Source organism: Pelodiscus sinensis, chromosome 1, assembly GCF_049634645.1.
Source record: "Pelodiscus sinensis isolate JC-2024 chromosome 1, ASM4963464v1, whole genome shotgun sequence".
In the NCBI taxonomy this organism is placed as follows: domain Eukaryota; kingdom Metazoa; phylum Chordata; order Testudines; family Trionychidae; genus Pelodiscus; species Pelodiscus sinensis.
Window position 1 is genome coordinate 299,879,596 of NC_134711.1, and position 26,579 is coordinate 299,906,174.

The following is a 26,579-nucleotide window of genomic DNA, read 5'->3' on the forward strand; positions in this document are numbered from 1 at the left end:
TGGACAGGGATGGCGTTCCTAGCCTATGTTTTATCAGGGCTGGGAATGGGCAACAGGGGATGGATCATGTGATGATTGCCTGTTCTGCTCATTGCCTTTGGGGCACCTGGCAATGGTCACTGGTAGAAGACAGGACACTGGGCTAGACTTACCTTTGGTCAGACACAATATGGCTGTTTTTATATTCTTAATGACCCACATACGGAGTGGTGGTGACTGGACAGCAGCCAGAGAGTCTGGCAGAACAGCATAAATTGTATACTGTGACAGTCTGAGAAATAGTGCTAAGGCACATGGCAGCGGGTAGTTCTCAACAGCCCCATAATTTTAAAAGTCTGATTTGTCTCCCTCTTGTTAATTGCTATGGGCTTCAAGTAGAGCTTAACCTCACTGCTTCTAATTCATTCCCTGCTGTGAGGCTTCACCTACTTAAAGCCACAGATCAGGGGTGGCCAATAATTTCAGAAGGGGCCACATCACAAATTTTTGAAGTGGCCCCGGACCAGCATGGAAGAGGCAGGACCAGGACACTTCCATGCTCCCCTGCTCACAGACCCTGATTGGCCTGGGGATGGGAAGATAGCAGGCTGTCCACAGGCTAGATCAACCATCTTTGGCAGGCTGGACCCAGCCCATGGAAGCTCTCTTGCCTACCCCTGCTATAGATTCACTAAGACACACATGTAGGGAGGGAAATTTGCAGACTATCACCAGAGGAGATGGAACAGCAGGAATTGCTGCTCTGTGCTCAAGCCCACCTGACTCCATTTGAATACTTCATGCTGGGTGATTACTACTGAGCCAGGTATTAGGTCTTAAGAGTTGGTTAAACTTAGAACCTTTAGGACCCAGGCTGCTGTGGAGAAGCGACAAAGAGTCCTGTAGCACCTTATAGACTAACAGATGTATTGGAGCATAAGCTTTCATGGGCAAAGACCCACTTCGTCAGATGCTTGTAGAGGAGAAGGATACTCTTAGCCAGTGGGGTCACTCATTCAGTATTCTGGCTGGACACTATTTGAAAGTCTTCAACTATAGAGATGGTGGTTCCTAAATACCATTGTTACTTGCATCATTTGTCACCTTTGTATCTACCACAAATAAAACTGGAAGAAAGGAAGCTATGGGGCTGTTACAGAAACCATATTCTGAACTTGCAAAGGATTTGGTCCTAGGGAAATTATTTTTCATGGGACAAGAAACATACATATACAGCACATACTACAAATAATTTCAAACAAGGTAATACTGTACTGAGTTATGATTATGACGCTTGGTTGAGGCAGGAGTGCTGTGAGGTCAGGGTGTGGGCGTTTGCTCGTCTAGCCACCCAGCATTTCAGCCAGGGAGCAGGGATCTGCCCACTTGGCACTCCTGCTGGAGAGCAGGGTTAGGGGCTCGCTTGCTCCCTAGCTGGAATATTAGGTGGACAGAAGTGGAATATGCCCCCACCCACTTCCCTAGGCTGGAACAGGAGGCGAGTGGGTGAAACAAACAATATAATGGAATGAACACTGAGCAATTTTAACTGTAAGAATTGAAGTGAGGAGTTACTGTACTGACCTGTGTTGCTATGTGCATTCTAGAACAGCCAAGACACATGCATACTTTCATATGAGTATGTGGTCCTTCAACATAGTTCTTTTCTTAAATGTAAATTAGTGTTTACCATAGAGAAAACTGCTTCCTGCCCTCTGAACTTTTGAGAAGATTGTAACAAGCAAGCTTGTTACAGTTTTATTTTAGTCATATATGCAAAATACAATTTCTAAAGCAATAATGTAATTTAAGGGACCAATAGTCCAGATTAAGTTTATGCAAGGAAAAAAACCAAAGATATTGACAATTTCACATATATTTTACAAAATTTTCATGGCTTTACAATTACATAAACATGTGGCGAGGGTTGGGATAGGTTGGGTACAGAGGTCTTTACCCCACCAATCAATCACTTTTTGCTAGTTAACAATACAGAACAAATAAGTCTGGGCATCAAAGAGGTCAGTTATCCCATGTATATTTTTCAGAGAAGCTAACATACATATTGTCATTGGACAAGAGAGCTCAATAAACATGGATGTAAAGGTATTTTTAATACAGTTTTTCAGAATTAGGGTTAATCTAGTAATGTGGACCTGTTTTAATACAAGCAAAAAGGAGCTACTACTTTGACTTGGAAGTTAAGGAAATGCACATAACTATGCCTAGTGAATAGTATCTAGAAATTGTAGACCATGTGATTTATGGTTAAGTGGTAAACATTGAATGCAGTTTGCAAGTCATGATTGTTACAGCTCTGTGCTGGAATCATTTACAGACTGAAATACAAAAAGGAATATAATGGAATGCAATAGATTTCTGTACTTAAAATGTGAAAAGCATTACCCAACTACAGCACTTAGCATGCTCAAAAGAAGGCTTATTTCTGGTATTCTTTATTAAAAATACTGCTGTACACATGAAGAATGAAAATAGGATTAAAGATGGGTAACATATTGGGATCATGACAGAACTTAACATACTGGTGCTTTTTAGGGGAAGCTGTTGACAGCTGAATTACTGAAACGAGGGCCAAAACCAAAAAAGATACACAGGTATCCTTAACAAAACATTTACAGTGTAGTAAATACATAAACAGAATTTAAAACAGGTACAAAAATTAAAATGACCCACATCACATGATTTCAAAGGTTGTCCTTTCTGTGCTTTTGGCTGTAAAGATAGGAAGGTCACAATTTCCCACCTGGAAGGACGTGTCCTGGATAGTTTGCATTTTTTAAAAAAATATACACACGAAGCTCTTCTTTGGAATAGAAGAGAGAACTTTAGGACAACCTTCTTAATGGAATTAAAATGGGGGTAGAAGGGCTCTCCCCAAAAAACACCGAAGCAGAACTTCAGACTGCTCAAATCATTCCCAAATATGGACCAAATGAAATAAATAGAAAACAAAGCTCAACAATTATTTGTTTTATGTATTATCTGACACCAAATATTTTCTGGCTGACAATAGTTACTTATGAAAACTTATTAGCTGTCTACTTTGTTTTTTAAACCAAGTCCTGAGGTTACTAGGGGCAGAAGCAAACTGACATTATGCAAATACATGTAAGTTTGCATTCTAGACTTGTCTCAAAGAGGATGATTTGCTGGTCTAGGAAGGATGAGAATTCAAGCCCTATTTTACCCCTGCCTTAACTTTCACAAAATATTGGTCCACAAATTAAATTTTCCAAAGGTCCCCAAACCCCACAACTGAACAGACGATCCCCTTTCATTTTCAAAGAAAACAATACTGGAAAAAACCTCAGCCCGCTTATAAATTAAGCATTTCATATTTCTTCTAGAATACAAGTACTTCTTTTTTGTACAAAAGAATTACAATATGATTTGTCAAAAAACATATAAAAGACAGCTGCTCTTCCTCAAATACATGAGCTAATGATAAAAGACTGTTTTGCATGTTCACTTCTCATAGTTCCTGTTCCTTTTACATTAAAAAGAACAATATTGTGGCAATTGTTATCCTTTGAATATTAAACATTATGTTCCTTTTAAAATTCATTCAGATCAAATGCAACAATAATTGATTTTTAAACTCAACAACTGATGCTACCAAATGCGGACTCAACCACATTTTCTAAAATATGTAAAGCACGTCCCTAGTCTTCAAAGCTTTCGATGTGAAGAGAGTTGCTTTTCTTGATGCAAGTCTCAAGGCGGAGAATCATTTTAAAGCTTATAAAAGTGGACAGAGAAATATTAAAAACTTCTCTGAAAACTACAAATATTGAGAATTATTAAAATTGATGTCAGTAACATCAGTTGCAAGTGCTTAAAGTCTGTCCTGACCTTTTGAGTTTCCACATTTTCTTCATGGTGAGCACCCAGTGCTATTAAAATATTCAGTGCTGGGAAAGGATAGATACAGTCTTCACTACTGCTTTACAGAAGGAAATTCCTACATATTTGGCAGTCTTCAATATCAAAGTGTAGGTGTTTATCTTTTGCTATAAATCCCAAGAATACCCAAGTTTGGAGACACAACTGCATATCCAAATATTAGAACGTTAATGGAGGAGGAAAATTCCAGACTTTCAAGACTGAATTACTTCAGGAATATTCATGTGTTGAGTATTATCAAAAGTAATATTACTTTGGGCTAAGCAGTGACTGCAAAGGCACAGCAGATCATTATCCCTCCAGATTCAGGTTGTAAAACTTCAAAAGCTCTTGATGCCAGACAACTGCTGTGTTTAGTTAATCTTCTTAACAGTGTCTTTGCTTCTGTATCCAGTGTACAGTACCATAATAAAGCTGTGGTTCAAAGAACAGAACTTTATACAAAAATTATACTGTAAATAACCTAAAGTAATACACTCCTGAAACTTCAGGCATTTAACACAATTTCTTTAAAAAATTCTGTTAAAAAAATTGCATAAATGTAAATGCATCTGACTCGCAGGAAAACATATAAACAGTTTTTAAAGGCGCTGGTTGTGTTTAGAGCAAGCATGATATGCTCCTTAAATCATAGGTGTTTCAAAGGTTGCTATTTTGTCACTCTGTTTAGACAAGGCTTAAATGAAAGGGGATTTTATACATGTCAATCCACTGATACTTGATTTTTTTTTTTTTAAATAAGCATCTTCTGGTTGGTTTGTTAACTAACAGTGGGTGGCATACAGAGCTTGCATACAACACACTTTTACAGATATTACAAACTAAACTGTCATTTATAGAACACAATTTCTATGAAATTATTTACCTGGTCCTTTATGCTATTCTGGGTGCAAATAATATCAAAATGAATAAATTTAGTAATATCCTCAGTGACAAAAATGTATCCCAGAAATGTCCTTGCAAAGAGTTTCCCTTAAGTATTCAATGTGGCAAAACATCAGAGATCAGAAAAGTCTTAAAAAAATTAAAATTAGTGCATATACAAGTGGAAAAAATAAAAGCAGGAACAACATGCACCTGATGTGTTCCTTAATCTAAAATAAATTCTTCACAGATAAAGCCTCCAATGGCAGCCATAGCTCTAGGATAATTGAAACATTCTTCCCTTCAAGTAACAGTGTACCTGACTGAAGTGCAAGCAGCTTTGCTCATCTCCTGTTTGTTTCCCAAATGTGAAATGAGATGACAACAACAATTCAGCTGTAGTGCAATTTGCTATTGGTTAAGTTCCTCAGCAATGTCCTGCATGCTTTCAGCAAATACTACAACTGACCATTTGCGGCTGCAATTAGTTCTTGAAAAGTATTTTCAAAGCAGCGTTTTAAATCGCTGTAAGTTACCACAAGTACACTCTTCTCGTCTCTGGAAATGAGGCTTATTTTTTCTGGCACACCAGCATCTAACTGTAACAAGAATGCAAAAGATAAAATGAACACATGTGAGAAATGGCAAAACAATTTTCTTAAAATAAAAAATAATGTTTTTTTCTAGCAAGATTGCATGTGAGCGTGACTCAACATATAGACCTAGTCACAGGTCTGACAATGTTTCACTCAAATCCTGATCATGAATCTGATTCAGGGCAAGAACTCAGAAAGAAGACTGGAGATGGGAACTTGGTCCAATCCTTTTGAAATCCCCTTTAAAAGGACCAAGCAACTAAGGATAATCTCTGTACAGACCAGAGGCACAACATTGAATTGTTGTGCAAATTAACTGACATGATCATCAAATGGACCAGTAAAGAGGGATGGCTCTTAGGCATTTTAAAAACAGAATTATAGGAAGTATCAGCACCTGACCAATACTGGCTATCTAATACTGTGATTTGTAACAGCTGACACTTGCACTTCCAATTCAAACTGGCTAGCGGCCTGAGCTTGTTTGCTCTCTGCCAGAGTTACTGCAGAGCTACAATTCATCTGCAAATTTGATACTATAACCTTCAGATTAAACAATGGCCATGAATGGCTAGCCAACTACAAAAGCAGTTTCTCCTCTCTTGGTGTTCACACCTCCACATCAGCTGCTAGAAGTGGGCCTCATCCTCCCTGACTGAATTGACCTTGTTATCTCTAGCCTTACTCTTGATTAGAACTCTTTTCTTATGCCTGTATATTGATACCTGCCTCTGGAATTTCCACTACATCTGACAAACTGGGTCTTTGCCCACGAAAGCTTATGCTCCAATAAATCTGTTAGTCTATAAGGTGCCACAGGACTTCTCATTGTTTCTGCCAGAGTTAGATGATCAGATGGTTGCCCAGCCTGCACATAGGCCTGAACATCCTGAAGTGGATGTTGTGCTACCCTGAGCACAGGAAAGGGCCTACTGACTCTTGCTCAATCTAAATATGGGTCTGAGCCTGCTGAACTGTCTTGTTGCCCTGCCTTGAATTAGGGCCTTATGGACTACTGCTCAGCCTGAACCCAGGCCAGAGCCCTATGTGTGCTGCCCCTGGAGCTAGGGTCAGGGCTTAAGTGACTGCAGCTCAGCCTGAGCATAAGTCTGGGCACTTGGACTCTGTTGCCCCACCCTGAAGTAGGGGGGCGGAGGGGACTGTTATTCAGGCTGAGCCTAGGTATGTGTACTGGAACTGTTGCCGCCCTGCCCTGAAGCAGGGCCTGGGCTGGGCTACTCCCAGTCTGCTTACTTGTAGTGAGGCAGTTTGGCCTCACTCTGACCCTCGGGGGCGGGGGAGACCAGTCTCCAACTTAGTCCAATACAAAGGCACAACAATTTCCTTTCCTTTCAAGAGTGGAACATCACATGTATGAAAGTTCACCAAATCATTCTTTAAAGAAAGAACACAGATGCCGTTTACCTTGTTAAGACATGAGATAATGTGACTGAGGTCAATCCAAGGAGTACCCGCTTCTGTCACCTGATGGAAAAGATGATCCCGAAAGAGCTTCAGTAGATATCGGTCTCCAGTTTCTGACCAAGTTGGGTCTTTTTGAAATCTGATGCAAAACAAGGCTTCACATTAACAATCAAAAGTTAAAAATATTAGCGAGATCTTACACAGATGCACACACGGTTCCAGATAAACACCATCTGAATGATCTTAGCGTAGATGTGTAGCGGAGCTTAGATAACCTATTACCAACTAGTAAGTAGTATTTTCTTCTTATCCATAAAGGTGTGAGAAGCTTTACCCAGAGTTTACTTGGCTAAAGTAACCTGAATTTAAATGGTTACTGAAAAGCCCACAGAAAAGAGATTGGGAGTAAAGTTACATCAGCAAAGTTACCAACTGAATGCTAAAAACTAGTTGCATTGTTACTCGAATCTGCAATTATTTAAGTCTATGTAACTGGTTTTTATAATAGACCTTTTAGAAAGTGATAGCTATTCCTTACAAAATTATGCCTATGCAAACTCTTGAAGCAGTTTACTAGAATTACACGTAGAGATAAACAATCGCCTTGTATACATACTCTCAAGCATAATGAAATCTAAATACAACATATATGCTAAAGAAATGCAAATATATATGTTGAGACAGAAAAGAAACATTCCTAAGATTCTTATTAAAATAGTCTTGTTGCCTCAAGTGTCTTCACTTTTCACTTCTTCAGAACTTTAAGTGAGTATTCAGATTAGATCGATGACGGAAGAAATCTTGATTTATAAATTGGATTTTATACATCACATTATGAAAAGGAAGCATGGTATCTCTTACTCTGGCCTCTCATTGATTGTTCCCAATTTTGCTAGAAGCCGAAACAACCTTCCATTCTGCACCTCCTATAAAATAAGAAATGGATGATTAGTTTAAACTTGGAAAGAAACACACACACACACACACACACACACACACACACACACACACACACACACACACACACACACACAAGCTTACACGCTGGTGCACCAAAACCTCATTGAAGCAGCACTAATACTGTGCAACAAAACTGTAGATACCCATCAGATTAATTTCGATGAAATGGTTTACATTTTCAAGTGCAGTGCAGTAGATTGAGGAAAGTCGTAATATTACTTTAGTACAGGCAGTCCCCGAGTTACGCGGATCCGACTTATGTCGGATCCGCAGTTACGAACGGGGATTTTCTCGCCCCGGAGGACTGGAGCGGCGGGACGCCTGGTCCCGCCGCCCGCCTCCTCCGGGGCGAGAAAAGCTGCTCCCCGTCTCCCTGGTCTGCTGGAGGAGCCAGCAGACCAGGGAGATGCTGAGCAAAGCCGCGGAGGACCCAGGCCGGACCCGCAGCGCTTCCAGCTGATCTGGAAGCGCCGCGGGTCCGGCCCCGGGTCCTCCGCGGCTTTGCTCCGCGTCTCCCTGGTCTGCAGACCAGGGGGACGCTGAGCAAAGCCGCGGAGGACCCGGGGCCGGACCGCGGCGCTGATCTGGAAGCGCCACGGTCCGGCCCGGGTCCTCCACCGCTTTGCTCCGCGTCTCCCTGGTCTGCTGGGGGGAGGGACGCAGCTAGTGCCCTCCCCCCCCCAGCAGACCAGGGAGATGTGGAGCAAAGCCCGGGGCCTGTGGTAGAGCAGGTGGGGTGCTGCCGGTTGGTCCCGCAGCACCGCTCCTTGGCGCTACTGGACCAACCCGGCAGCACCCCAGCTGCTCTGCCCCAGGAGTCCTGATTCAGCCGCTGCTGATCAGTTTCAGCAGTGGCTGAATCAGGATGCCTGGGGCAGAGCAGCTGGGGTGCTGCTGGGTCGGTCCAGTAGCGCCAAGGAGCGGCCGCGCTACTGGACCAACCCAGCAGCACCTGAGCTGCTCTGCCCCAGGCGTCCCCAAGTCAGCCGCTGCTGAAACTGACCAGAGACTGACTACAGGAAGCCCGAGGCAGAGTTGCTCTGCCCCGGGCTTCCTGGAATCAGCCGCTGATCAGTTTCAGCAGCAGCTGACTTGGGGACGTCTGGGGTTCTTAAGTTGAATCTGTATGTAAGTCGGAACTGGCGTCCAGATTCAGCCGCTGTTGAAACTGATCAGTTTCAGCAGCTGCTGAATCAGGATGCCAGTTCCGACTTACATACAGATTCAACTTAAGAACAAACCTACAGTCCCTATCTTGTACGTAACCCGGGGACTGCCTGTATTACGAAAGTGGTAATACTAATTTCATTTCCTTCCTGTGCAAGTCTCAGTGTCCAGTTTTTCCAGTACTCACACCAGATTTCTGCCCCAGCAAGGGCTAGACTAGCAGCTTCATTGCCTCATGGAACAACAATGCAGACTCCAGCTACCCCATTTGTATGGGATACCGTATGGTGGATATTTTAATAAAAGTAGACTGGATTCTAACATGGAGAAGCATGGGCCTGGACGCCAAGTGCTCAGTAGAAGAAAATGTTGTCTCCTAGTGTATCAAGCCTCTCCTCTCTTATTTTGGTTATTTAGGCATTTAGTTTTGATTTTTTTTAAACCGGCAATCATTAGTAAAAGGTGTTTGATAATACCAGTAAATCAGACTGCAGTCTAAGGCCTAGTTTACACTACATGGGAAGGTTGAAGTAAGATGGGCAACTCCCGCTATGTAAATTAAATAGCTGGAGATTTAAGATATGGCAACTGCAGCTATGTAAATTAAAATCATACAGTGGGAGGTCAATGGGAACAAATGCTCCCATCAACTTGCCTTACTCCTCATGATGAGCAGGAGTACCAGGGCTGATGCGGGCATCCTTTGAGTTCAATCAGGTGGGTCTATACTACACCTGCTAAATCAAATCCTGTAGATGAGTCCTTTATGAATAAATAGGATCAGATACACAACCAATTTGGACACAAAGCACATCTGTCCACAAGGAAAGCTACAAACAAATGTGTATCAATTAAAGAAGTCCTGACACCATCCCTCACAAAGACATCAAAAAAACCCACAACAATACAAGGTACAGAATCACTGCAATTTGAGTTTTTTTAAATTACATATACAGCTGATAATCCATTTCACGCACTGCTTTGCATCCCCACAGAGTTTGACAGAAAAAAAATATTCTGGCTGTATCCCACTTTACAATGCATTCTGGGTACAAGCACCTTTTATTTAAGTGAAGGCTTTTCAAAGCAGGCTTCCAGAAGGATAAAAGATTCCAATCAACAGCCATTAAGGATCTCAAGACTCAGTTACTGCCATCCACACTCATGTGGCATAGCATCTTACTCCACACACAGTGCCACTGATTTCAGTAGGATTACTTAATCTGAGTAAGGTTGCCAGAACTGGATCCAAAAATTGTAATACAGTGGTGTGACAAACTGACAAAAGACAAGAAGAAAAGCAATGGCAAGATTTATACTCCTTAGTCTCCTGGAATACAGTGGAGTAGTTTACAATAGGGATGTTAACTAATGATTAATTTACTAGTTGAGTAGTCGATGGAATTTCCATGACTACTTGACTAATCAATAGGCACTTCCTCATTCCTCCTTTGAAATGCACAAGAGCCTCAGCTGGGGACTCTCGCACATTTCAAAGCTGGCATGCCTGCTTGCAGCCCAGAGTCAGTGGGACTTCCTGCTGGCCACGGGCTGCAAGCAGGCGTGTCAGCTTTGAAATGTGCAAGAATCCCCAGCAGGGGCTCTTGTGCATTTCAAAGCAGAAGCGCTGTCATGGAGCCTGGGGTCAGCGGGAACTCCCCAACTGACCCAAGGCTCCATAGGGCATTTCCCCGGAACCCGGGGTCAGCTGGGAAGTCCCCAGCTGATCCCGGGCTCTACATGCCACTGCCACTTTGAAACGCTGCTTCAGCATTTCAAAGCAGCGCCACACAGAGCTGACCTCGGGCTCCATGCAGTGCTGCCCCTTTGAAACACCGCCGCAGCATTTCAAAAGGGCAGCGCTGCACAGCTGAGCCAGGGATCAGCTGTGAGGTGCTGCAACTTTGAATGTCACCTTGGTGTTTCAAAGCAGCAGCGCCGCACGGAGCAGACCTTGGGCTCCATGCAGCGCTGCCTCTTAAAGTGGCAGCATTACATGGAGCCCAGGGTTAGCTCATTGCGGTGCTGCTTTGAAACGCTGAGACTGTGTTTCAAAGGAGCAGCATTTGCTCATTGGATAGTCAACTAGTCCTTAACATCCTTGGTTTGCAATGCTTCCATAACTGCATTAATCTCTGATTATGGAGGGGCAGTGGAGCCTCCTATTTTGTTCATCTACAATGTTTTGTATACAGATTATATATATTAAAACAATAATCGGCATTATTACATAGCACATTTTATCTATAGATCTCAAAGCGCTTCACACGGTTGGTCAGTTTTATTATGTCCATTTCATAGATGGGCAAACAAAGAGGGAAGGGACTTACTCACTAGCCAGGCCAGTGAGAAAGCCAGGTCCCCTGAATCCTAGTTCAGGACTCTTTCCACTAGGCCATACTGGTTCTTTTCAAAATCTCAAAGTGGGTATTGGGATTATAAGAAACACGACATAGAGAAGTGAATTAAGCCCTTAAAACTTTAATAGCCTGCTTTGATTGAATACTTGAGTTATTCCATGTTCTGTGACATGACAGGAAAGTAGTAAAAGGCTCCTCCCATGTACCTTGATCTGAAACTTCTTGGGGACTTGTAGTAGGAAGAATCAAACCCTCTCTATAGCAGTATATGTAACAACAGGGAAGTATACTTGCCCTTGAAGTTTATAGCCGATAATCAAATTCAGTCAAGGCATGTATTGCTAAGTAGAACAGTATGAACTACTGATTTTGTCTATGCATGAGACACAGCCAGTAGCTCTACTATTTTTCATTTGTTTGAACAGAAATTAATATGGGGCAAGGAGAAGATTCACAGAATCTGAGTAAACAAAAAAGTATTTATAATTGTGCCAGTTTCTAATACAAACCACTGAAAATGTTTTGATGGCTTGTAGACTATATCTACTCAATCAGAAAAGCACTCCATTCTATAAAGGTAAAGATTTCAGTGCACAGTGATTTCCTATTGGCTTTTTCTAAGGCTGCTGGTCCAGCAGAATGATGGTGCTTCAGCTAATCGCCAAGTTAAAATGCCTTCATCATGTAGTGACCAGGTCTCAGAGGACAGGCCACCAGGCTTTTATGTGTACAATCAGTTAGTATCCCTCTAGCTTGGATTTGGAACAGGATTCAATTTTTAAAACTGTAGATCTATCACTCCTAAAGGATGCCTATGTTAAAGATTTTATTAATGAATGATTTACCTTTGCAAGGTCTTCCTCTATAACATCATTTCTCATCTGAGCAGCATCCAGTTGAGTATAAAATCGTGCACCAATCATAGGCATGATATCGTTTACACTGCGAAGCCTATTCTGGTCAGACAGCAAATACCTACCAAAAAACCCAAATGGATTAATTAAATACATCACATTTCCATAGAAATGCCACCATATTGTTTTAACCAGATCCTATTTTCTACTGCAGATGCAATTTTATGCACTCAACATGCATCTGGCTCTGAAGCTGCCATTTTTTTTTACGTAAACGTTAAGCAGCAGCATTGAAACGGCAGAGAAAATGCTCATTGAAACTTACCTATATGCTGTGTTTCCAGTCAATCATGGAGAGAAAGCACTCAGTATACTAAAGAGTACTCACATGGCAGTGCAGAAGTAGATCAATGTCAGAAAGGGCAGGATTAAAAGTAGGAGATATATGCAGATTGTAAATTTTCAAGTGCTGTATTTTCAAATGAGGAGCAGGGGACAAATACTCCCATTTTTCTCTCTCTGACTGTAAGGGTGGGTGAGGAAAATAGTGACTACATTTATGAACATAAAAAACAAATTCTATTTCTCTGGTCAGAAAGGCAGCAACCCTATTAATGAAAAAAACGGACAATTTCAGGAACTAAAGTGTGCCTATCGTTTGTATGAAGAAGTAGAACACAAAAGTTAAGATCTTGGCATATGAATAATTGGATTTGAATGATTTCTCTGACTCTTGAAACATAATTTTATTAGACTTTGATCAGAACACCTTAAACCCAGTTTACAGCAGGAATAGTTCATGTTTACTATACACACACACACCCCACAGAAAATATATAAAGTTGTCTCTGAATAGTAAGTGTAATAACATGTTCTGCTGTCTCATTTTAGCCACTATGAAGACAATTCTGTACCACTGTATCCTGTAATTTTAATTTGAAATTATTTTAGACATTGTACATAATTTAAACTCTTATTTGTATCTCTAATATGAACCATTCGTTAAGGTACCTTCAGTGAGATATAATCTTGCATTTATGATTAGCTTCTAAAACTAACAAATTTCCTTCAAATTTAAGTAGCAGCAATAAAGACAGGCTTTAATCCATGTTATGATATTGAACTTACAAAATCAGATTCTTCAGATCAGAGGAATAGTTGATTGTCACCAGTTCCATAGCTTTCTGCAAATTTTCTCTCTGAATTCCTGACAAAGAATTGCAAGCCAACGCCAACACAACTTTCCCTAGTGAGATCAGATCTGCTTGCTAATAGAAAAACAAAACATAGCTTTATTATAGCACTTTGAGAAAGGAGACAGTATTTGCAATAGTTTTTTTTTTAGAGTATCTAAAATTAGTACTTTTTAAAGTCCACATACTTTATCGATAGAATTTTTCAAGATACATTTAGAGTGCACAAAACAGAAGTTTGAGTAGCAACTGGTTGGAATTACATGCATCATTAACAACACTTAGCATCTAACAGTCTATTTCTATTTTGCAAATTAAATTTTAACAAATAGAATTCTGCCTTGGCTCCATCTCGAGTAGGAAGAGATCAGATCCTCTCGTGAAGATCAGAAGCTTTAGAGAAAAGAAACTCCTTTTTTTTTTAGTCACCCACTCCACATCTACCCTAGCAGAGTGAATGAACTGGTGACAAAGTGGACAAGTCTTACAGCTATAACTTACTGGATGATTTATTATAAGTTATTTGTTATACCAATAACATCCTCTCGTGAATGTGGTTTTTAAGTGAGGCAGTAAAACAGCAAAGCCATGGTATTCTGCATATAACATAAGTGCACCTACATCAATTGTCTTGTTAGGCAGTGTGGAAAATAGTAAATTAAGACAAGACAAAGCTTTAAGGATTAAGGGAAGCCCTCAAATATATGTTTTATTCATTTCATTACAATTGGTCAAGAATTTGTTGGCAGGTTTCAGTGATCTTTCAGTCTGAACTGTGAGCATTTCTATATAATTAGAGAATCTCCAGACAGAACACATTAGCTTTACGAGATACAATAAACATTGGTATACCCTAAGCAACCTGGGAAAAAGAAGTATGACTTATACGAACAAAAGGGATTGGGAAGTTACTTACCTGTATAGAAATGGATAATCTTTGATATATGTGTATTTGTATGCATATTCCTCGTTAGTTGAATGCACATCTAGTGCGCGTGCATCAGAAACTTTCTAGGTACAGACTAACTTGGCTACCTCCTGAAGCTGTCTAGTCAGAAGCATTCATGGGGCAGCACAAGGGCAGTGAGGGTACATGTGCATCTTGCAACCCCACTGAGCTCAGTTCCTTTACAACTACCTGGCATCAAGACTCTGTAGCGAGGATAGTGGGTGGGATGTGAAATATGGACCACACATCTCAAAGACCATTCATTACCATATAGGCCATTAACCATTTTCTTCCTCAAGTGATAGCCCACATACATTTTCCATGTCAAGTGGACTCCCTAGCAGTAGCTCCTAGAAGGGCTGTTACAAGTATCTGTAAAAATAGATTTCAAACAGACCTTCTAAATCTTGTATCCCAACCCCCTGCTTGCCTTGTATCACCCCCTGCTTGCACTCATGCATAATGTTTTGTGAATGGATGGATGATCAAGTTGCTGCTCCATAAATATCCCAAGTAAAAAGGGGAACAAAAGGAGTCAGAGGTGGACTGAGCTCTGGTGGGCTGGGTATGCACCGGTTGGGCACTTACAAGACTACTAATTGGTAGCATGATATGAGATGGTTTGTCCTTTTGCACAGACAAGACAAAAAAACCACAAAGTGATTTTGGGAAGGATTTTATCCTAGTCAAGTAGAATAAAACAGCTCTGCATACATTTACAGTGCACAGTTTGCTCTGCTCTGGTTTGTCCATGTGAGACTTGGGGAAGAATAAGTGGATAGTTTCATTAATGTGAAATTCAGACACTATCTTAGGAAGAAATATGGGATGTAGTTTAAAAGACTCTGTCCTTATGAATGATGGTACAACATTCTTCTGCCATCAAGATCTGCAGTTTCCTAACTCTCTTGGAAGATGCAATTGTTAAGAGGAAGGCCGCTATCATGGAAAAGTAGAATAAAGTGTATGCAGCTATTAGTTGAATGGATGTCCATAAACTCTGAAAAGGCCAAAATGAGATCCCAAGTTGAGATTGCTTCAATATATGATAAAGAAGCTTCTTAACGGTCAAGTGGTAGAGAACTGGTCAATAGGTAAACTGCACTCCAGCAATGGTTGCAAGGTGTGACCATAACTAGGGCACATCTACACTGCCAGGCTAAAGCTGAAATAAGCTACGCAATTTGAGCTACGTCACTTGCGTAGCTTAATTTGAAATAGCTTATTTTGACTTTTGGCGCTGTCTACACAGTAGGAAGTCTGAGAAAGCGCACTCTTCCTCCAACTTCCCTTACTCTTCATAAAATGAGGGCTACAGGAAGCAGAGTAAGAAGTCCTCCAGCTCCCCATTATTTTGGCATTATGTCAAAATAACTGATTGTAGCATAGACACGGATAATATTATTTTGGAACAACAGCAGTTATTCTGAAATAACGCTGCTATGTAGACATAGCCCTAGGGACCAGAGTTCTTCAGATCTACAGGGTAGTCAGAATCTCTTGTATTCTGGAGTGTATAGGGGCATATGACTTAATTGTTAAAGAAGTTCATTTAGAGAGATAGTGGGATCTGGTGCAATCTTCTTCCTATTAATAAAGATGCTCAGGACTTCCTGCAAGTTGACCAACTCTACCAGCATCAACTAGCAAGCATCCACAATGTCAAGTGGTAAGAGTACTGTTTCTGATGCAAGACTGTGCCCCCACTGCAGACTAGAAGGTTGGGGATCAAGAATAGGAGAATTGAGGATAACTGTGAGGTTGTGGAGGTTCCTGTAACACGTATGCCTGGGCCCTAACAGGACTATTAGGATAACCTTGGATTTCTCTTGTTTCATCTCCCACAAAGTCTTTAGAAGCAGAGGAATGGGAGGGAATGCATACAAAAGTCAGAGGAGGAGAAGGACCTGCCCTGGATGTGGTCTCCTCATGGACAAAAATGGTGACACTTGTTCTCTACAATCACAAAGATGTGTGGGGAGTCCCCCAAAGGCAAAAAGATGTCTTGAAAGATACCCTTATGAAATGGCCACTGCTGGTTATCACAGAAGACTATGTTCGGGCTATCTGTCCTCACGTTATTGGCCCTCAGAAATGATCCGAGTGTTGGGTTCTGGACTTCCAATACTCCGGTCATCTGAAGAAGTGAGCTGTGCCCACAAAAGCTCATGATACCATCTACATGTTCTGTTAGTCTTTAAAGTGCTACCAGACTATTTCTTGTTTTTTAAGTTTTTCGTATTACAGACTAATTCAGCTATCCCTCTGAAACTTCTGAGTAGTCATGAATGTTTGGAAGGAATGCTATGCATGCTCTAGATACAACCTGAATTCTAACATTGATAAGCAAAGCCATTTTTCTATAGTAGAGCACAGACCTCAAACCTCAAAGTTGTCCGTGTATATGGCTCATCATATGTTACACTGTTTTTTCCACCAATCCAGAGACTGGAGGTTTGTGGAGGGAGATGCTTTAGTTTTTCTAGGTAGTGTCTTTTTGGAAGGTAAACCAAGTCTGAAGTGACCAAACATGATCCTTGTGTATAGAACAAATATAGACGACGACTGCCATGAGACCTAGGAGCCCGAGGCAGATCTTTATCCATGTGAGGGGGCAAAACAGGAGGTGAAAGCAAAGATCATGTATAGCTCGGAACCTATCAGACAGAAGGTAAACTGTTGCTGTGTCTAGCCCCAAAGGTTAAATGAGGGTTAATGTGGATTTTTTCCCTTTGATCTGAGATTGCAATTGGACAAAGGCCAGCCAACCCTTGAGCATGAATGGAAAGACTTGGATGCCAGTCCTTCTCAGATGACTTGCTATTACTACAAGGCACTTACTGAAAATTCAGGGCACTGTAGATGGCAAGACGTGGTACTGATAATGTTTGTGGTCTAACACAAAACTCAGCAAGTTTTAGTAAGCGAGTTGAATTGCAATATGGAAGTATATATCCTTGAGCTGAGGGCAGCATACCTGTCTTTTTGGTAGAGGAAAGGAATGATGGATGTGAGAACAGCAGCTTGAGTGTGGGCTTCGTGATAATGAATGTTGAGAGCTCTGAGATCTAGAACTGGATAAAAGCCCCCTCACTTGTCGGGTATAAGAAAATATCTTGAATATAATTCCTTTCCCCTGTGTTGCATGGGAAATTTTTGTACCTGGAGGCAAAAGAGGCTGAACTCACTATAGAAGCAGGAACTTGTGGGAGAAGAATTGGACAGCATAGCCTCTCTGGACTATCTCCAAAACCCAACAGTCTGAGGTGATGTTGGACCAGGTCTGTTGGAAGAGAGCCAGGCTATTGCTGAACATAAGATAGGGCAGAGATTAGAGATTTTAAATGGTTAACTAGTAAGAATAAAGGCTTATTCATATACCAGTTAACCTGTCCTTGCCCTTTAACTCCAGCAGTGGTATTCCAAAGCTGCTGCAAAGCCAGGTGACGGGACCTAGGTTAAAACAGTTAATCAGTTAACTGTTTTAACATCCCTAGCAGAGAGCACAGACTAATTGATGTCCAAATATGCTCTCTGGCCGGGGCCAAGGCAGGGAGATGTGATTAAGAGGAAGGACCCTCGGAATTTTTCCTCCTCAAGACCTACCATCTGTGTCCCTAGAGTTCAGGAGATGTGAACAGGAAAAAGGATTCTCTTTACTCTGGAATTATGTTACATGCAAGGAAGCCTGCAGAACAGTTCTGGTCACCCTAAGTCCCTCAGCCAGAACAGTCTGAAAATAATGTCAAGTCCTAAGGAAACTTGCCACACTTTAGAACACATCAGTTCATATGGTCACAGTTTGCTGATATTGCATAGTAATTCCAGATCTTCATCTTTTTATTGCCTAGATCCATAATTTTGTAAAAATAAAAGCTAACAGATTTGTTCAACAAGACCGATCTTCCAGATAAACAAGTTGAGTGGCACTGGTTTTCAACAAATAATTAGAAGCTAAAAATAGTCCCAATTTAACCTTTTGATTATTTTCCCCAGGCCTGAGGTCAAGTTAACCAGTGTATAGTTCCCTGAGCCACCCCTTTCACCCTTTTTAAATACCAAAATTACACTGGCAGACCTCCAATTCTTACAAGTTTCCATACTTTTCCAAGATTTGTTAAAAGTTAATATTAATGATTCAGAGAACTTTTAACATATATAAGTCTTAAAGGAACTAACTGGTTTGGGCCTATTGATTCGAAAATGGTTTTATTTGAGTAGATGGCTGCATCACACCCTCCTTTGTTACAGATGGCAAACTTTCAATTCTATCCACATCATATCAGATGAATATATCCTCCCACTTTGCTCCAATTACAGAATGGAAATCTCTGTTGAACATTTCTACACTTTCTATATCACTATTTACATCTAGCAATGTACTTGACCTAAGGTTTTTTGTTCCTAATATGTTAAAAAAACCTTCTTGACTTCATTCGTAGTCATAATCAAAATATTTAATTGATTCTTTTAGTTTCCTTTATCAGTTGTCTATACTTTTTAATTTATAAACTTAGTATTGTGTGCAACACGCTATTCATGTGTGAAAGACTAGGGACTAAGAAAATCAGACCACAAAAACCAAAGAATTCCTCTCTCATAGGCTTCTCTTTCAGATGCTAGTCTCCTCTCTTTCTTATCTGTGTGCACTACAATATATAGCCAGAAAGTGACAAAAATACCATCAGCCACTGAAGTGGGAAGTAAGAAAATGCATACTGGCTGGCTGGTAAGACAACAGGTAATTTTAAAATTTTTTAAAGAGACAAATGTCCCAGTGGGTTTCAGGGCTGAGAGGGAAATAGAAAGGAAGTGGCCATTCTATAATTTTCTTTGGTTTCAGGAAATGAACGGTATAACCGGGAATCCTAAATAAAATTGCTAATAACCCTTCTGATAGGGGTGGATAGGCAAATAGAGACCTTACAGCCTCACCTGCTCAGAAGAGTGAAAATAAAATGAATTCTGAACTACACTAAGATGGAAACTCAGTCTTTGTGCTCTGAAAATGCAAAGGGGGGCAAAAAGGGTGTAAAGAGAAAGTTTCAGATACCTTCTGCACTGATCACCTAACTTCACTTTTCTGCATCAGAAATACAGTAGGAGTACCTTGAGGCTAAAAGGGTTCTAAAAGAAATGCCAGTAAGGCAACTCTTCTCTACCAACATTCTGAAGCTACTGGGCAATTAGCCATAAGTTGAAAGCAGTGCTTGTGCAGCAGGTTCATGAGACAGGGTGTTTTTGAAGAAAAACTAAAGAGTTAGAGTAAAAAGGGCTGACTGGATAATCAATTTTATTAGTCATTTCTTTTCTGCTAACTGATTACAAAACACATAGGCTGCCTCTAGACTGGCAAGTTTTTCCGTAAAAACAGCTGCTTTTGTGGAAAAACTTGCCAGCTGTCTACACTGTCCGCTTGAATTTCCACAAGAACACTGACTTCCTACTGTCTGAAATCAGTGCTTCTTGCAGAAATACTATGCTGCTCCTGTTTGGGCAAAAGCCCTCTTGTGTAAATGCTTTTGCGCAAGAGTGCCAGTGTAGACAACACGGTATTGTTTTGCGCAAAAAAGCCCCGATCGCGAAAACGGTGATCGGGGCTTTCTTGCGCAAAGCCACGTCTAGATTGGCACAGACGCTTTTCCGCAAAAAGTGCTTTTGCGGAAAAGGGTCCATGCCAATCTAGACTCTCTTTTCCGCAAATGCTTTTAACGGAAAACTTTTCCGTTAAAAGCATTTGCGGAAAATCATGCCAGTCTAGATGTAGCCATACAATAGAAGATATCCAGCTAAGAAGAAATAAAACTAATTAATGTACTCTGGAGAAGTACATTGAGAGTGGTTTCCTTCATCATTAACAAAAAGTTGCATTTGTGCAAGAGGGCTTTTTCCCCAAGCGGGAGCAGCATAGTATTTGCGCAAGAACACTGACAATTTTACATTAGATTATCAGTGTTCTTGCGCAAATTCAAGCGGCCAGTGTAGACAGCTGGCAAGTTTTTCCGCAAAAGCAGCTAGTATTGCGGAAAAATTTGCCCGTCTAGATGCAGCCCAAATGTATGAATAAGCAATTTTCTCAGTGACTAAGTTTATTTAATGAAAAGAAATTAAGTGCAATTCCATACTGTGGTCTTACACTCTCATTGCTGTCGGGCAACAAAAATGCTCTGGAGACAGTAGTCAGCCCCAAGAAGAAGTTTGAGAAAGAAGTCCTGCACAAATACTATGGAGTAGCACTCATTGACTAACGGCATTCTCCCGAATCAAGGAAGAATGTGGAGTGTAGAACTGTGGGAAATGGGGTTGAGAAAGAAGTTTAAATCCTGATATAGTGAGTCTGTTTAAGAATGGAGGAGGAAAGGGGACTGAGTAAGTACAAATTATTTTAAAAAATTCGGAACTATTCCAGCTAGAAGACATGGAAGTTGAAAGAAGAAACAAAAGTACAAGTGAACCATTAATTGTATCATTTTCTATTAAACCCCTACATGACACTTGGGCCCAACTCTGCATTAGCTTCATGTGCACATCACATCCTAAATTTCTTTTCCAGCATTCACTCAAGTTTTCGTCCCAACTTTAAAAGATTTTTCCTTCTTTTTAAAAGGACTCTCCATTCTAACTGCTTCTGATTTGTGTAGTTTTGCAAAGTAAGCTGACCTTTGTGTAGTTTTGCAAAGTAAGCTGACCTATGCTTTGCTTGATGTCAATATACAAGTGCTATGTTATTGCTGAAGTTTCAACAACAACAAAATGACAGCTCATGTATACAAATCACAAATACATTTACACAACTTAGGGAAGAAAAGATATGCCAAAGATAGTTAAAACTCTATATATACACACACTGAAGCGTACAAATGTAAAATGTCTTGGCCTTCATGAACATTAATGTTTCAAACAGAATTAAGAAGTTGTTGGTACATATTAACTAACAGTAAACAATCTATTATAAAGCTAACAATGCTTTATCATCCTACCTGAAACTGAGCCATTAGTGCCAGTGGATTATTCTGACTGTTATCGAATGTTAAAACATCAAATACTCCAACACAATTCACTCGTAATCTTTAAAACAAAAGAGGAAATTGGGAAGAGATTTGGTAAGATTTTATCTTTGAATAGTTTTTTTTTCCTGATACTTATCGTATAAAATATAGGGTAAGATTTAAAAAAAATTATCTAAGCTCTCCCATTGCCAGTTGACTAAGAATTTTACATATGCTGGAGAGGAAAGCTTTCAAGGTGAGAACTACAGCAAATAGATCTACACGCATGCTGCTTACTTGGTTGTTTTCAGAAGACAAGACAAATCTTTCTAAATTTATAAAAACTTGATTTATAGCTTCGAACTTTTACCAATTCACTAGTCTTGGGACAACATAAAACAATTTAGTCAATGTACTAGGTTGCTTCCCCATATCTGGCATGGGATGTTAAATTGCATGTAATCAGCTAATTGGCTAGTTGATTGAGTAGTCAATGGAATTCAATTAGTCGATAAGGGAGGGGGGGGGGAAACTCCAGAGTCACAGCAGGACCAGGAGCTAATTCCACATGGATCTGCCTTTAACTTTATTTAGAGCCGCTAGGTGCAGCTGGTGGGAGGTGGGGTAGAAGCAGGGGGGTAAGACTGGGAGCGAGCCGGGAATCAGCTGTCCCGGCTCGTGCCCAGCCCTCCCCACCCAACCGCTGAGTCTCCGTTTTTTAAATGTATTAAGAAATGCCAGGCTCTTAATACATTTAAAAAGCAGAGGCGCAGCATCTGGGATTGAGTACAAGCCAGGAATCAGCTGATTCCCAGCTGTGCGTGGTCTCAGCTACACCTCTGCCTCCCCTTCCCCTCCCCCCCAGACTGTGCTAGGGGGAACTGGCTTTTAAGCCAGATCCTTGCAGACCTGGCTCCTACTCTCCCTCTTGCTGCTTATCGGATAGTCGACTAGTTACTTACATCCCTAATCTTGCATAGGAATTTGCAACGATAGCTGTTAATAACATTGATCTTACTAGTCAAAAATATAAATTTAAAAAAGCTATTTTCCGTTACCTTGTTTTGCCAGTTATTAGAATCTTTGTTGGATCCATAACTCGACACGCCAATCCTGCTGTATGAATGGTTCTTAAAGCAGAGCTGAGCTGCACAATGTATGCCCAAATAAGAGACTCTGGTAGTAACCCAGCATGCTGCCGGGGCAAAGGACCATCATGCTGACCTAAAAGCAAAAATGTCATTGTATCAGTGAACAAACAAAATGCAACTAACTTAAATTTCACATACTGTTCTTGAAGTTAAAGTTCACGTATTCTAAACAACGAACTGAGCAATGTACATCAGTTTCATTCTACTTTTAGACTATGTCTACACTAAGAACTAGAAATAGGATTCCCAACTTGCGTACACACTCCTGCTAGCTCACATCTGAGGTAGCATGCTAAAAATAGTAGTGTAGCTGCTACAGAATGTGCAGTGGCAACACTGTCTAGTTGCCCTGAATACAAATTCACCTAAACCCTGTGGGTACATATTTAAAGCAGCTGGACAATGCTGCCACTTCCCTTGCTACAATGGCTACATGACTATTTTCAGTGTGCTATAGGGATGTTAGAAATAATTTATTTTAGCAATTGTGTAGCTGCAACAATTCTTAGTAATTACAGAGTTACTAAAATGCTTCCTCCCAGGTATGGGGCCAGCAGCCAGCACACTCCTGGCCCCACTCCCTGGAAGCACCCTGCCATCCCACACTGCTGCTTCTGTATCAGAGGCAGCAGCAGCCCTGGAGCTTCTCATGCACAGAGGATGCTCTGTATCAGAAGCAGCAGCAGGGGTGGCAGGTGGCTCCCCAGCATGCTCTTCATTTAAAACTTAGATTGGCAGGTCGGGAACAAACCAGCCTGCCAGTCTGAGTTTTAAATGCAGAGCACACAGGTGTAAGTGCATACCTTGCACTTTGCTTATCCATTAGTGGTCCCAGTAATCGCTTATCGGTTAAACTGTTAGCCAACTAGCCACTAATATCCGTACTGTGACTAACAAGAATGTATACAGAAAATGGGAATCCCACTTCGAGTGGTCAACACAGATCTTCAAATTAGGGATGTAAAATCCAGTTTAATTAGTTAAATGTAGTGTTAAACTGGTTAACTGTTTTAACGGATTAAATGGGAGAGCAGGTGGCGAGCATTCCATGTGAGGACCTCCAGGTTGGGGACTGCTTGCTGGGTTCTGGTTAACTATTACCTGGTAAGCTAACAGTGATGTTTACAGGGTAACCAGTTAACTAGTTACCTGTTAACATCCCTATTTCAAATGGTAACAATTCCTTCAATAAATATTACCACGATTCAAGTTCATGAGAATTAAGTAATTTTAGAAGTTATGATAAAAATTCAGTATGAAGAAATAGGTTTAATACAACTGATTATTGCTGCACCATGATATTCAAAAAGCAGAAACCAAAAATATGACAAAACAAAAAGTATATACTACAATAGCCAGGGCTTGCCAAGCCGCGGCGAACCCTGCTCGCCAGCTGCGCGCTTCAGCATGCTGCGGCGCAGTCGCGAGTAGATTACCTAAATTGTCGAGCCCTGACAATAGCTACTGTTTATCTGCAATTGGTATCATTTTGTGCTCTAATGCCATATAGGCTATGTCTAGACTGCAGGCTTCTTTCGAAAGATGCTCTTTCGAAAGCATCTTTTGAAAGAGCATCTTTCGAAAGATCGCGTCTAGACTGCAGGCGGATCTTTCGAAAGAAAAATCCGCTTTTTCGAAAGAGCACCCAGCGAGTCTGGATGCTCTCTTTCGAAGACGGCCTCTTTACATTGAAGAACGCCTTCCTTCGAAAGAGGAACTTTCGAAGGAAGGCGTTCTTCCTCGTGAAACGAGGTTTACCGCCATCGAAAGAAAAGCCGCGTTCTTTCGAAATAATTTCGAAAGAACGCGGCTTGAGTCTGGACGCAGGGGAAGTTTTTTCGGGAAAAGGCTACTTTTCCCGAAAAAACCCCTGAGTCTGGACACGGCCATAGAGTGTAGAAAGGAGTATATATTAACCCCTCCTTCAATTCCAACATGTACAGACATGAAATACGAAACAAATTAATTTCAAATTCCATTAGGGAAATTAGAATAAAAGATTGTATGGTTCAACATAATTGGAATGCTGAGTCTTATTACCCCAGATTGCATGTTTCGTTATGACCCAAGTCACTACTAATTCAGTCACCACCACAGCATTAGTGTTCATATCTCATAGGCTCTTTCTGGGTAACATTGAACCATGTGTATGAGAACTGCACTTTTTTTGTGGATTTTAGTGGTAGATTTTAATGGCCGATCTAATATAATGACTGGAAATGGGAAGACCGATTTTTTTGGAGAGAGGGATGGGTTGTTAATACTGAAGAGACTCAGCAACAGCACCATGTGCTTATAGCTTTAGTTTGTGTAGCATGAAGAAGGGCTACAGAGCTACAAAGGAAACAGTGCTTCTAGGAATACTAGAACTAAATTTGATTGCAAATAAGATTAGCTCTCTTCAGATGTTTCACTGGGCCACATTAGTGCTTGTTTTGTGAATATCAGGATCATCAATGTGGCTCCTCTTAGTAATGCCCTAAATGTAACAGTGTTCTTACATAAGTGTGCCTTGTACACTGCGAGATTACAAATATCTTCATTCCTTTCCATTTAAAGGTCAGTTTGTTAGTTTTCCCCCAGAAACGTATCAAAACTTCTGGAAAACTGCTCAAGACTGTCATTAAAAAGTAAATCACATCACTGTAGATCAGGCATGGCCGAAGGGCCACATCTGGGACTGGAAATTGAGGCAGGCCATGAATGCTAATGGCAAGCTCCTGACACCCAGCTGGGGTGTGGCAATGGAATCTGAAGTCCAGAAAGGGCTGGATATGGCTTGCAGGCTGTAGTTTGCCAATTCCAGTTAACATTTTACTATTTGGGGGGGATGTGGGAAGGCCAGTGGGATATATGAATGCTTCTTGCTTTCATTTCTGTTAACATCTTTATCTTTAGTTCGCTTTTGGTGCCGTGGGTTCCTTTCGTTCATATTTTGAAGGACAAGACACTTCCTCCTTTAGCCCACAGAACTTTGGCATGCCACGCGGAGGCTCACAATGATTTAATTTTAGATTTATTGTCCTGTTGATGAATCAGTATGTGAATCATCTACCACAAACTCGTTTACACCAGTAGTCTCACTCTGCAAACATTTAAAAAATATTCCCTGTTCATCATTCGATCTATTACTGTTTCATGTCAGGGTGACAGGATGTTACGTTATTGGGCAAAGGACTCTGACATTCATAGGCAATTTATTTAATCTTTTATTCTTTTGCATATGGTGAACTGCAGCAGATGTTCTATGCCTGGCAGGAATGCAAATGATTCCTTTAAGACAGTTGAGTATTACATCTGTTTAAAAAACAAACACTAGAATCAGACAATTATTGTTATACCCAAAGGGAAAAGAGCCAACTGCTCATCTCATTTGAGAACTGTAATTGTTTGTTATTTGTATTACCATCACACCTAGGAGTCCTAGACATAGGCCAGAACACCATTCTGTGAGGTGCTGTACAGAAACAAAACTTACAATCTAAGTACAGGTTGGGCCTCTGTGGTTGGCATCTTCGGGACATGACTGATCCCGGATGAGGGATTTTTCCAAATCAGGTGAAGTCATTTCAGGCCCCCTGCTGCTGGTAGGTTTCCTGGCTCTCCACCTCTAACTCATGCGAGCTGCACACTGGCTCCTGGCACACCCCTCCGCCCCCTCACAACCCAGCTGAGCTGTGTGCTGGCTCCTGGCATCCTCTCCCAACCCACAGCCCAGGTGAGCCGTGAGCCAGCTCCTGGCTCCCCCCATCACAGCTCAGATGAGTTTCATGCCAACTCCCAGTCCTCCGCCCACCTGCAGTGTGCTGGAACTCTGATCCTGGAACATCCGAGGTCATGGCAGACCACAGATGTTGCTGGACCAGAGAATCCCTGATTTTAGAGGTGCAACCTGTATCACAATGGGAGCAATATTTGCCTTTTGATACTCAAGTAGAAAACATTGATGAAAGAGCTCAGCATATGTTGAACATAGGTAAACAGGATCAAGGAACTAAATATAAATATTCAACTAAAATACCAACTTTATTTCTTCATTATAAAGCTGGAGTTTTCAGTGCCAGCGAGGTAGACGCACAAAAAAGGATCAGGAACTGCTTTTTTAAAATTTGGTAGGGGAAACAAGAGCAGTGTGTAAGAGATCTAAAGTAGACCAAGACAAACTCAA

The 26,579-nt window shown here is 41.0% G+C and overlaps 1 protein-coding gene across 6 annotated transcripts in view; it reads right to left on the reverse strand.

The window, feature by feature from the left end:
* Positions 1 to 2,419: 2,419 nt before the first annotated feature.
* Positions 2,420 to 26,579, reverse strand: part of PAN3 (poly(A) specific ribonuclease subunit PAN3) — a 115,419-nt gene continuing 91,259 nt past the window's right edge. For 5 of the 6 annotated variants that reach the window (XM_075919224.1, XM_075919223.1, XM_075919222.1 and 2 more), the window contains 7 exons: positions 22,319 to 22,484; positions 21,252 to 21,339; positions 13,258 to 13,397; positions 12,121 to 12,250; positions 7,650 to 7,714; positions 6,789 to 6,927; positions 2,420 to 5,366 (listed from right to left, as the gene is read on the reverse strand). In XM_075919224.1, the coding sequence (XP_075775339.1) occupies positions 5,226 to 5,366; positions 6,789 to 6,927; positions 7,650 to 7,714; positions 12,121 to 12,250; positions 13,258 to 13,397; positions 21,252 to 21,339; positions 22,319 to 22,484 (869 nt within the window). In that variant the 3' untranslated portion in view covers positions 2,420 to 5,225. Of the gene's footprint in view, positions 5,367 to 6,788; positions 6,928 to 7,649; positions 7,715 to 12,120; positions 12,653 to 13,257; positions 13,398 to 21,251; positions 21,340 to 22,318; positions 22,485 to 26,579 lie in introns of those variants that run through there. The other variant, XR_012900724.1, reaches the window with a different exon arrangement.